The sequence below is a fragment of the Apteryx rowi genome, unplaced genomic scaffold (genome assembly GCF_003343035.1).
Source record: "Apteryx rowi isolate R43461 unplaced genomic scaffold, aptRow1 scaffold_214, whole genome shotgun sequence".
NCBI lineage: Eukaryota > Metazoa > Chordata > Aves > Apterygiformes > Apterygidae > Apteryx > Apteryx rowi.
The window spans coordinates 1043019-1056858 of NW_020448464.1; the positions used below are offsets into that span (position 1 = coordinate 1043019).

At 36.2% G+C, this 13840-nt stretch overlaps 1 protein-coding gene across 1 annotated transcript in view; it reads right to left on the reverse strand.

The window, feature by feature from the left end:
- Window positions 1-13840, reverse strand: part of LOC112965399 (guanine nucleotide-binding protein G(q) subunit alpha) — a 126106-nt gene that overhangs the window by 83954 nt on the left and 28312 nt on the right. The window contains exon 2 of the mRNA XM_026064352.1: window positions 6553-6737. Within this exon, the coding sequence (XP_025920137.1) occupies window positions 6553-6737 (185 nt within the window). The remainder of the gene's footprint in view (window positions 1-6552; window positions 6738-13840) is intronic.

A 13840-nucleotide genomic window follows, 5' to 3' on the forward strand; every position in this document is an offset into this window, starting at 1 on the left:
CGTGGCTTTGGACTTTGAAGTGTGAATATATAATCAACTTTAATGGGCAGACTTTATACAGACTTTGATCTGGGAGAAAAAACACAAAACAGCTTTCAAGAAAGTACAGAATAAAAGTAACTGTTTGAATACTTCTATAAGATGATACATCTCACTATAAATACAAAACAATAATAATAAAAAAACCCAAACTCACTTAAAATGATATATAAAAATATATTTTATATACACATATATATATATTATATATAAAAACAATATATATATTGTTTGGGGTTTTTTACAACTCTTTTGCTTAACGTTAGCCAATTTTCTAAACCAAAGCTGAAGTGTATAACAAGAGGAAGTTTTCTTGCATCTCAGATGTTATGACTTTTACCACATAGGAAGTGCAAACAAAAAAAGAGAGACTGACAAAATCTTCAGAAAAAATGGTTCATTTCAGCTGAAGATTTCTTAATACATTGCAGTAAATCTTATTTTAGGCAAATCTTGTGAGTTTGTAGAAATGAACAATGAAGACACGAGATTTTAAGAATTTTTAGTAATTCTACATAGTATAACCGGAACATAGTTGAATTTTTTTAGAGTTTCATAGAAAAGTTAATAATCTGAAGTTATTTCAAAAATAATTGCTGGATAATCTAAACACATCTCTTGTACTAATGAATGAAATAATTAGGAAACTCTTACTGTTAAATATTTTACTCTACTAAAATATATGTAGTTATATTTATACATTTTATATATATTTTTATATATATATATTTACATATCATTATTTTATATACAACTCTCTTGTTAATAAAGTAAGACATCAGAATCATTCCAATAGCACAAAAGCTCACTCATTACCTTGAAATAAACTCCAAACCCCTGTTACACACAAATGTTGCCCTGAGAGTTTTTCACGTTCTTCTTGTCAGAGGGTATACTGACATGGACGTTTCCTTTTGGACAACACAATGTGTTCTCTAAGCAAAATAACTACTCAACAAACATATCTGAAGTAAAACAGAACAGTTATAGAAAAGAAACAAAGAATGCTAGAACCTGCTTTTCTACAGTTATGGTCCTTTAACCGCTGTATGAGYGATCATAAAATAGGAATCTGTACGTAAGCATTATCACCACCCATTCGCCACACTAGCAGAAGTGGTGAAATGGTGGAATTGGAAAGATAAAACATGGACATCACATCCCACGCACATGCTTTTGTATGTACTTATCACTTCCCATTAGCAAAGGGCAGTTAGTCACTTAAAATGTTATATTTAAAAAATAAAGAGCTTCTCTTAAAATATAAAAGGAGGAAGGAAGGAATCTTATTGCACTGCAAAAAGTAGCTAACATGGAGTTTTCAAATGTATGTCTACAATATCCTGTAGCTGGCACACATATTCCATAACCAAGGTCCTAATCCTTTCAAAATTAATTGCAAGCACACGTGTAAGCCTAAACATGTAATTAATTGACTTTTTTGGGCTTGCAGATGTTCTAAAATGTAAAAATTTAAGTTTGCAGAACTGAAGGCTAAGATAGTCTCCTCCCTCATTCATATACACAAAATTACCTAAGAACATTTATTTGTACATTTGTATGTTTATTTTTAAGAAAAGTATTTTCAATTCATCACAAGAACACACAACCCTGCTAGTCTACTTTGCCTCTGGTACACAATCATTTTTCCTACCTTTGGAAAAGTACCAAAATTCACATTTCTGTTGAGGCAAACTATGAAACAGTTAAGCAGAAAGTAACAGAGGAAACAAATAATTTTCAAATTCATTGGAGCAATACAGTCAAACCCAAGAGGTCCCTGCTCTAGCCAAAGGGCAAACAAATGAGGGGAGATAAGTGAACTGGTAGAAGGCAGCCAGGACGCAAGTCACCACCCAGATAAAAGATGATTTTTTAAGACTTCACTCAGATATAAAGGAAAAGGAAAACAGTTGAGAGTAGGTTAAGTAGGCAAGGACTGGGTGAGGTCACAGGTATATAAGACTGGAGAGAGAAAGACGCCAGAGAGGAAGGCTGGGCATGAGAGGAGTAAGTGACTGACAGGGAAATACTGCTAAAAAGAGGAAAAAAGCAGCTGGGGAGGGAGTGAGATCTACGTAGGGCTGTGCAAGTCTTTACCAACATTCTCTGTGAAACACTGAGGTAGAAATTGCTCATGGTCAAAAAACCAGCTCCTGAAGCTGCTGGGGAGCCAATGTTTACCTCACATCAAGGCTCCTGAAAAAAACTAGATTCAGATAAAGGAACTGAAGACATGTTGTCAACTGATTATGATACTTTAAATCTTACTATACTCTCTTCCACGTTGGCTGGCTTTTAGGCAATCTATTTCTTGCCAGAAAATTGTATGTGGAGCTTCACAGTATTAGAAGCATTCAACTGTCTGCATGGCTTCCATTTATTGGATAATTTTTCTTTATTCTTGTGTGCCTGGAGGAGGACATCTGAGAGTACTAGGATATGCTGAATACTAACTAACTTTATTAGTATAAATCCCTTTTTCCTGCAATCTGCTTTTAAACTCTCTGCTTCAGGTTTGAGACACTGAAGAATACTGTTTGTGCAGATGGCACAGTCCGGGTTTCTCCATCTGCTTGGAGAGCCACTTTATTATGTGTGTTCCAAACTAATAGCTGTTCTTCAGCACTTTGTTTCAACATCCCAAGAATATCATTCTTTTTTAATAAAGGACCAGAAATCCCACACATTCTGCATCATCTGAAAGTCAGAGAACCTCGCCCTGTTTGCACACGGATGCTCAGCATTCAATCTTTCATACTCATTGCAGACCAAGTGAGGTATATGAGCTAGGCTCTTTTTTCCCCAACATATATTTATTCGATAAAAAATTTCACAGAGGAGGTCAAAGAGGTTTTAAGACTTCTGTTTGTTTACTTAAGAATTTATGTCATCCGACAGCCATACCTGCTGCTGATGCCTTACTATTGTCTGTATTTTTATGTGCATGTTACAGTGGACTAAGAAGAAATAAGCTATCAATGAGGTAAACTCTGCCTTGAAGATAATGTCAGTAAGACTGCAGACTTCAAAAACATTTCCCATACCTGCTTATATCCATTTAAAAATGTTCCCTATAGGGAATAGGTGTAAATATGGAAACAATTTCTACTATGGAACCACTCATGAAGCTTATAGCAAACTTCCTGATCAACAGTAAGATTTGCTTTTATGTTTTCAGTCTCTTTAACAATTTTCTTCTAGCCTGTTCTGTTACTGTGTTACTCGCATTAGGTATCTTGTTATGAATATTTAAGAAGTCTCACAGGAAATTATGGGCATGGGATTCAAGTAGGATTTCCTGCCTGTTAATCACCACTGAGTGACACCTTCCTGGTAGTCTCTCAGCAGGAACAGGCAACTCGTCTTCTGGAAACTGCATTGAAAGGGAACAGTAACTGTTATGGCAGTTGTTTAGTAGAGTAGCAGATTTGTTTCACAGAACTGCTGTAACAATGGGAGAGAAAAATAAAAAGCTGTACAGGTATACTCCCGACCTTCAGCAATATCAGACATGTAAAAGAGATAAAAAAGGAGAAATGGGGACTATATTATTTGAAACAATGGCTTCTAAGTCACTCTAAAAAGATTTTTAAAAAACATGAATCTATATTTTAGATTTTTAAAATGTGAATTTGAATGTCTATGCTTGCCCTGACTTATTACTGTACACCCACAAAAATTTTGCAAAGACCAACAATTTTAGTAATTGCTTATGCACATTTCTATATGTAACTAAGGCTCTTCTGTATTTGATAAAACACTTCTCACTCTGAAACTCAAGGTGCATATAGAGACTTCACAACTTCTGGTTAAAAAATAAGTAACGGAAACACAGTAACATTTACCAAGAGGAAACTAAAACCCAATCCATTAGCCACTATTTCCTATGACAGACAAATTCCTAAGAGAAGGGATCACGCTGACCCATTATCTTAAACCTCAGTAGAGCTCATATTCTGCAGTTTAACATGAGAAATGCCTTGCCTGATACAATGCCCTAGCAACAACAGACACTAAATTTTAACACCAAATTTTGACAACATAACCCTTCAAATTCCAGAAGCATTTAGAGATTAAAAAACACCCCAGTTTTAGTGATTCTTTACTAAAGTTAAGAAAATGGCTAAGTAAGTAACTTCTAAGTAAGACAAAAACATTTCTACTGTGACCCCCAAAACTAACCCTGAACATGAAAACTTTGATAAAAAAAGGGACAGTTTACCATCATTTGTTTAGGCCCAACCACATCAATGTCAGCTTGAACTGCAGTTTTCTAAACTATTGTGGAAAACAAGTACTGTGCTAAAAATACGCTGTTACTCAAACTTTTAGATATTCTCTCCAGAGATAGGATTTCCTGATAGGAGATTCAAATTAATAGGAAGTGCCCTTCCTGTGTTTTTTAGGCTGCTAGGCTAACGAGTTTGTTTTCAACAGACTAAAAAAAAGAAAGAAAGAAAAAAAAAAGTTTACTGCTTTAAAGTGACCTTGTATACAAAGCATAAAAGTAGTCCTCAGTAGTTTGGCATGACTGTGCAGCAAGTTTTTTTTCCACTCTATTTCCAGATGGAATTTTTAAAGGAATCTTGTCTAGAACCTATTATTTGGTGAGTTTTACTTTATTTCACACGTAGCCCTATAAGAACTGGTGGAAATGCTTGTGAAATAGCTGAGTGCAAAGATAAACTGTCACTTTCAGGAAAGTTATTCTTGCACAGAGAAAGTGAACAGCTCTAACTGGAAAGGTCTGGCCATGTGTATACAGCTACTCCACATCTTACTAACTGGCTTCAACTACATAAAAACATTCTATATAAATTCAACACTCTGAATAGTAACTATAGACTCTGCAGTACAAAACAAGGAAAAAAAATCCTGATTTATAATTAGGACTTCCAGACACTACAGTAAAATAGCAGTCAAAACCAGTTTTGAAAAAAAATGTGTGCTTCATAATCAACCAGCTTTTCAAGTTTGTTAAGAAATTGAGTGCTCCATGTACAGCAAAAACATGGAGCTGGTAAGCTGAAATACACACATAAATACAATTTTTTAAAATAAATACAAATTACTTTGATTTTTATTTCTGAGGGGCAAAGGGAAATCAGACAGCTCCAGCATCTAATCATACTAGGAAGTTCAGTTCAACATTCTCTTTTACTATTTAAGACAAGTTTTTCCAACTTTTTAAATGTCCTTAAAAACAAAAAAACCCCTAAGGACACCCCCACATTAAAGAGGGTTAACAATATCGATTTTGACAGCAGGATCTGCCTAACTTCCCATTGCATAAACCCAGACTCACACAAGATTCTTTGGTTACTGCACCATTATGCCACCAACAGAGTGATCAGCTGCAGTGACTTTGGCAGGCCTGAATGGAGAAACAAAATGTTTTTTACCTGGTAATAAGCATCACCTTTCCTACTTCTAAATAAGATACCTTAAAACATGTACTGCAATTCAATTTTAATCATTAAACTTCATATATTTAAGCACAAAAGACTTCTGTCCTAACACTAATTTATTTCATCCTCTTTTCCCTGGTTAATGGAAACTTATTTCTTTATTACAAATTTCCCTGCTCTTTGATAGTTTCTGGCATTTAAATAAATACTAGAATAAAAGAAYTTAAGTAATCCTGCAGAATAAGTAAAATTTTCATCCAAGATTACTAAAAAATAATTAAGTCTCCTTTCACAAGATTCAAAGAAAGGTGAACCTTCCACTCACGAGAGAACTTAACCTGATAATGAATCAACAGTAAAAATTAGGACCCTTCTCAAACAAAAGACGTACCACTTCCATGGCAAGGAGTGGGAGATATAGCCATATAATTTTGTGCCTTTCCATGCAATAAACCTCCCTTCTGTTCAAGTAAATATTAAGCATTTCACTTGCCTTCATGGAATGCTTAAAATATTTTACTTATCTTTCTTTAAAAAGGCAAATATAAAAAAAATTGTAAAGAAGTCAGGATTGTCACAGATAAACCTTAAAAATGCTTTAAATGTATTTTCCTCCTTCTAAATTTCAGTGATGTCATCAGTCTCAAATGAATTTGCTTGTCCTAAGGCCTTGTGTCAAATTCTGTTTCATAATACGCTTACACACAAGCAGATATCCCCACCTATTTTTCAATTAATTCGAACTTTTTCCCAAGTAATATTAATGGCAAACCTTAAGCAGCACTAGTAAAGACAAGAATGGTTCTACTGTGCTCTGGCCATAACATGGCCTGGGAGGAAAGGAAAAGAGATGACTAAAGCCATACACAACCACCAGACTGCCCTTCACTTTCTCCCCTTGACAAATGTTAAGAGGAGCTCTCTTGTCTCCTCTGTTTTGTCAGGGCAGTGCAAGGGCAGGGAGCTGGAAGAAGCCCTTTTCTTCCAAACTTTAAATACAGCATAAGTTATACGCTATGTACAGTTTTTAGAGACCCTCCATACATTTGCTAAAGATAAAAAGAGGAAGAGCTTCAGCTATGGAAATAAAGAAAAATCTCACCTTATTGTGTTCATACTTGTATGGGATTTTGAGGGTATCCATGGCTCTGATCATGGCCTGCATTGCTGTAAATATATTCTGGTACACCAGTTTTGTAAAGCCCCTTTTGTCTTCATCAGAGTAACCTGATCCATGGATGATTCTCATCTGTTTGATGAACGTGCTTTTGCCACTCTCTCCTGTGCCTGCAAGACAAATAAGAAGGATACACTTCAGTCACTGGACAAACACAACTTTCCTGCACAAAGCGGACAGCTTGTTCAGTGCAGGGCAGAACAGTGTCAAGTGCTTATGCTGTTTGCACGGTAACTACAACGACTAGTTCCATATCAAAACAGCAGTAACATACAGTAACAACTGAACCAATGCTGAATTAAAACTTGTAATTTGAAGACAAAATAGGAATAGAAAAAGGATAGCAATGAGAAAATAACTAAACTAATAACTAAAACAAAAAACATACTCCAAAATATCTAAAGTATACTGCTGCATATTGAAAGTAATAAGCCTAAACTTCCATTCCTGAAGATAAGATTCTCAACAACTTCTAACTTTGGGGAAATATTATCACAAAAATTCAGAAATTTATATGTATATAAAAAAAATTATCTTAGTTGGCCAACTTTAAGGACATTACGATAAGCAGCAGTATAAACTCCTTAGATAAGTTTGTTTAAAAAAAAAAAAAAGAGGGGAGGAGGGAAGCAGTATAACAATTACAGCTCTGCAAACTTTAACCTCCGAAACAGATGACATCAGCTGTAATTAAAATTTGGCTCATATTTTTTAATGGGCAGCCATTCCTTCCTTGAAATGTCTTTGCATCTGTATACTTCAGACAAAGCACAAAGGATAACTTTTTTCAATGAACTTCTTGAGTATTTGTCAATTTAAAGTTAAGATCTGCCTGTTGGAAGTTTCATGCAGGATATATCACCTAACATTTTTCCTTTGCCCCAAATCAGTAGGCTCATTCTCTGTGATTAGAAGGGCTTATCTAAATTATTCATGTGATTTGTTTTCTTATAGGGAGGAGCTAAAATCTCAAAGGAATAGTTGCACAGCCATATGAATACTTGTATGGTCACCTCGCTACTTAGACCTCCAAGAAATGCAATACATTCACCTGGGTGCATTGTTCAGTGCCATGCTTCTCAGCCTTTCAGCCCAGATCTTATTTTGAGCATTTCTATAAAGCTTTTATGCCTCATGCCATAATATTTCGCTTCCAAGACAAAGGGAGCCTTATGCCTTGCCTGATGTTTTAAGAGTCTCATCAGAGAAGTGTATTTCACAAGCAGAGCAATGTAAGTTTACAGCATGAAGCTGCACTGGCAACCCGTAAGTATTTCTGAGGTAGTGCACACTGCAAAAATCCTACCTGGAAGCCTCTGAAATCTTTTGCCCTTTACCAAAAACTTTGCTTTGAAACCTTCAGCCCCATCTCCCCCATGCATAAAACAAACTCCCAGTGCAAGTTTTCCTTACCCACACCTTCCCAGAAAACCAAGCAGAGTGTTATACACAGACCTATTTTACTTCCCCTGGGGAGACAAACAATTGTTTTTGTAATGAAAAAGAACCTTCTCCAAAGTTGCGAAGTTAGATGGAGACTGCTCCCACACCAAGCCTTCAGTCAGCCCCTCAGCCCGTGCTGCAGTCAGGAGCAGCGCAGACCATCTCTGCAGGGCGCTGCCAGGCCCCAGACAGAAGCCTCCCCCTGCAGCCTATAACTGTGTATTAGCTAAACAAGGGTCTCTGCAGAAATGGTGATATGTTATGGGCAATACTTAGTCCTGGATCAATGCTAAGTTTATATCTTCCAATTCATCTGAGCTATAGGTAAGATATTTGTGCTTTTGAAATCTACCAGAGGGGAGCGAACATGACTTATCTTGAGAGTTTATAAAACTACAGTCCTACACAAAATAGAACTATTACATACTCAAAAATGCTTGTGGCTACCCTTAGATGATCTCAGTTTTTCTCTTTTTCTAAAACGTACATGATGGACACATGGTCTTACATATAAAGTGAAATAAATCACCATACCAAACGTTTTTTAATAATTCTGTAATATTTTCCAGTTTTTCCTGCAAGATACATGTCAGGCATTTAGTATGAAGGTCTGTTCAACATGAACATGTAGGGCACAAAATTTTTATAGTATGCCTTTTTGGCAATTTAACTCTTTTATCAGCAGTTCTGCTTTAATTAATGCATAAGAAAATCATTTACACCAAACATCTCTAAATCATTTGAATACAAAGTGACTTCCATTTTTGGTCAATGTGATGCTTTTTCAAGAGGAAACCCAGATTCCTTCAAAATCAAAAAATGCAAACAGCATGAGATGGAAAGAACACGCTGGTGCTATCTACTCTGCTTTAAAAAAAAAATGAAGCCTCAAATTCTTTTAATTCTGTATTGTAAGTTTACGTAGCAATCAAAGACAGACAACTGGAAAGAAAATATGCTGATAAAGCAATCTGCATTATATTAGAGAAGACAGTAGATCAGATTACTTGTACTTCGAAAGTAAATCTGTAAAAGCTGCCTGCCATATAGGGGCAAACAAAATTAAAAACCAAAGCAGAATCTAACATATAAGGAGTCTACATCCTACTCAGCTTTGTAGTTCTTTAATTGAGTGGCACAGTACTAAGGCTTTGTCAGCCAAAGAACAACCAATTATACCCGGAGATCTAAAGATATACTTAAATTTGCAAACAAGATGATTTCCTAGTGCTGAATCAAGCTGTTTCTTCCCACAGATTAATCTTCTGGTTAAACTTGCAGCAGCAAAGAAGAGAACATTTCTAGTCCTCCTTAACTGTACGGAGTGTTATGTGTGGAGAAGCAAAGCGTGAAAAGCAGTCATGAAAAAGGAAGTCATGCAAAATTTCCAAGGACAGAAAACACTAAAATAGGATAAAACAATAAGAATGACAGATATGATAATATTTAGGGGATTGCACAAAAATTACGAGGAAGTGAAAATGTTTGGTTTTGGCACAATATATAGGAACTCCCATCACTTCACATTAATAGTTTCTCTTACATCATTATGATCAAAGGGAAGAAAGTCTCTATTTCGGCATTTTTTATCCATGAAGTCAAATCCTTCTGTTAAAAATTCAATTTATGTGAAAAGAAAACTGCTTAATAGTGATAGTATAGCACATACTTGTATGTTCCTAGAAGTTTACTCAGATACTTTCCCCAAAACTAAGGTAGTTTAAGGAGGAAAAAAAAAGGCAAAAAAAAAAAGAAGTAATGTTATTAACTACAACAGAACAAAGAGGAGTTGAGCCCAATGAATTACTAAGGTTAGTTAAACAAAGCTGCTTAGTGCAGCATTAATCCTAGTGGAGACTGGGGTTCAGAACTATTACTATTCTAGCACTAAAGTCAAAACTAGGTTTGATTTATATGTTCACTCACACACACCCCGGCCTTTAAGACCCATGACTGGCATTATGAGAAGGTCAAGACTTTGACTGAAACACACTGACTGTGCTTTCCATAGCCTCACCCATTACAGAGCAAGTTAAGAAATATAACTTGGCAACACATGCCTAAAATCCTACTTAACACCATAATAAACAACAACACTGGTAATAATCTAAACAGGATTCTCGAGTGGGTCTGTTCTGCTTGGTGATAAGAAGAAAACTTAAAAGTGGATAAAAAAATCCTCATGTCCAGAGGGAACCTGGATGCCTTACTGCTTCTGCTAACCACTGCTACTATCATCAACCCAGGAATATTTCTAGCTGATAAACAGAGGAAACAAAGGCGAAATGATAAGACAGAAGATCAGCTGAACTGAGGGAGGTAGAGGAAAGCTGTCCTGGAGTCAGTTTTCTGCTAGCTGCCATTGCATGCTTAAATTAATCAAAATCTGGATCCACTCTCTGAAGCCAGATGAGTGATCTGTTTTCATCTGTCAGAAGACACTTAAAGGCCACACAGCATACCTGAATGTCTTTTAAAAACAAAAAAAAATCCCACCCCTCATCACCCAAAAAACAACCACACCAGCCAATCCCTTCATCTTCTAGAAACAGTAACTCTCTGCCAAAAATATGACCCTGATATAACCCTCAGGCACTTCTTTGGAGAGAAGTCTAAAGTGCGACCAGAACAAGGGAGCTCATGGGTTCAAGCACCCAAGATAGTTGGTCATTTGACATTTTTATATATTTCACTCCAGATAAAAAACTGCTGAACTAAAAGATTTAATTAACTGTCTTAAATAGAGGGATTAACTCTCTTGAATGGGGATCAAGCAGAGCATAAAAGCTTATCAAACTTAGAAGTCTGGAAAGAGTTCAGCAGTTTCCCAACTTACAAACCTCTGAACACCTCCCAGGAGCTTTCTTCTTCAAGCAGCAATATTGACAAATATTATTGCATCATCAAGAATTTTACAGCCAGAGATCTCAAAGTCCCCCAGTGGTATTATCTCCAATAGCACAGCCAGGAAGGAAGTCAGGTTGCTCAAAGGCAGCAGTAACCCCTCATACACAAAGATCACGCACCATTTATTTCATTATGGCTATTTTTCCTGGTACATATCCTGCAAAAATGAAACTACAAAATGGGAAAACAACACTCTGCTCTCTGAAACTTATGGCAAACCTTACAACATGGTTCATTTTGAATAAGTAGCAATGCAGCTTATGGCAGAGCAGCTTCAAAATTCATGTGGTGGCTGCCAAGAAAAACTCAGGAGAATCACTTGAAAATAATTCAAGATCCAGAGCCTAGATTCACAAGCTTATCTTACACACTGGTGCACAATGTATACCTGTACTTGTTTTCCCATTTCTGTACATTGTAACTGATATAAATCTGAAGTGTAGTATCTTGTGTGATCAAATATAAGGCTGTCTTTCAATTCAAACAACAAAAATGCCTTTCTCAAAGCAAAATCCACACTGACAGCTGTTAAGAGAACAAATGCTGCTAAACTACACCTGGCTCTCCATGTTTATTCCTAAATTTGATCTATAAAAAGTCAATAAAAACAAGGTCATATTTTACTGGTTGAAATTTTCTATCTAAATTAGATAATCCTGGAGAGAAAGAGAAGAAAAGGCAATTCTTAATAGAAAAGCACAAAGAAAAAGAAAAAGCCACCAAAATCAAAACCCACAACCCTGTTAGTAACCATCCACATAAATTTACTAAGAACTGTTAAACTACCAATGTACTGATTCGTAGAAGCCTGGCTTTTAGCTTGACACTCCATGACAACAAGAAGCAGAGGTACCTGGAAAGTGAAGATTTATGGGTCTGAGCGGAATTAACAACCTATGCAGAGTGGACTGAGCATGACATTTCTATCTGCTGACCATTTTTCTGCTTGCAGTATTACTATACCTACACTGTCTCACTGAATATTTAGCCAGAAGAAAATAGAGTCTGTTGTGAATTGCCTCCCAAACAACAATAACAACAAAATGCTGGAATCACAAACTCATTAGGTATTAAGAAGTAGATTAACTCCTATGAGAAGTAAGAGCTAAAACAGTAATAGGTGACACATGAGAAGAAAAACATTTGATTTCAGCTATAAAGTTGTATTTCACTTGGAAGAGAGTTTTATGTCCTCTCTGCTACTACTAATCCAGCAAAAGAAAAAATATGATTTCTTTTGTTGCTGTTCCAGTGGTGGAATGCGAAAGGATCACATTTCTGCTGAAACTGAGTATGGTTCTATAAGAAAACACAGAAAGAGTGCAGAATTCAGGCTGGACTAGCCTGAGTTTTTAGGTGCCAAAATAGCCACAGCATATTATAGAATGCATGAGATCATCCCAGGAGCTTGAGCAAAAGAGCTGGCCTGTCCTACCACTTGGAGCAGACTCTCGGGCTCACTTTTGAAGGCTGTTTATGGGACTAGACATCAGACTGAGTAAGACTGTAACAAAATTTGCTTGAGATGAAGGAGAATCTTCCCAGTTCACCCAGTAACGCCTATGTGCAAGGCTGGAACAAAATTAAAGTCTCTTTTCTCTGCCATGGAGAGAAAAAGAAGAGGCCAGTAGAACAAGCAGGGTCCTAAACAGGGAAGAAGCAAACAGCTCAGTTGAGCACCTACCTACTCTTCCTAATCCTGGCCCCACACAAATGCACCCTTAGGCTCTACAGTCTCCACCACTACCTTTGTCAAAGGCAGCGCAATTAAGAGCTGCCTGTTGGCCACACAGAAAGACTTCTAGATGGCACAGCTGCCATTAAGCAAGCCCTTCTAACTAAGCAGTCCTAGTACTAAAATGTAACTGGTTTTTCCCCCACCCTCCATTGCCCCCAAAATATCATTAGAACTCATATCTCCATGACGCATGCACAAAAAGAGATTTAAGGCGCCATCCTACACCATCAACTGTCCTACACAATTAAAAACATATGGAACTGACCATTTTCATCTTTTTCATCCATTTAGATGACAAATCATCCAGAAAAGACTGAAATTTCTAGAAGTATGACGAGCGCTGATAATAAATACAGTAAGCATATTTACATTATCCATCAAATGAACTGTAGTTCTCTATTATCTTCCATCTGAGACCACTGAAGTCCTTAAATAGCATTAATAGATTATCACCTAACTCTTGTGAGGTGTATTACGAAAAATTTTTATTTCAGTTACACTAAGGGAGACGTCTATGGAACAAGAAAGCATCAGAAGTTACAAGAAAAGCAATAAAACAAGGCAGGAAGAGAGCTAAGGTCTCTTGATTTCCATTCCTGTACCTACATGACATGGCTTTGTATTTACATTAAAAATTGAAAGGAATAATTCCAAAAAGCTCAGTTAAGAGAGAACTTTGAGTGATGACCTTTGAGATTTAATAAATCACAGCTTTAAATTAAGAGCCATTAAGAAAAAGCCTAGGAGAGGTGTACATATTGTTCTACTGCCAAGTGTTTGCTCCACTGATGGAATCTCTTTAAATTAAAATTGTTACATACTCATCTTTTCAATTATTTATTTTGTTCATTATCCACATTTGCATATTTCACTTGCTTATCATTTTGCTATTCAAATTACCTTTGTATCATTTTAATAATTTATAAACATATACTTAAGTTATAACATACAGTTAACATATAGATGACTATCAGTATTCTGTGTAACAAAACAAAGTATCATTTCACGAATGATTCATATAACAAAACAAAAGAGGAAAGGAAAGGAAAGGAAAGGAAAGGAAAGGAAAGGAAAGGAAAGGAAAGGAAAGGAAAGGAAAGGAAAGGAAAGGAAAGGAAAGGAAAG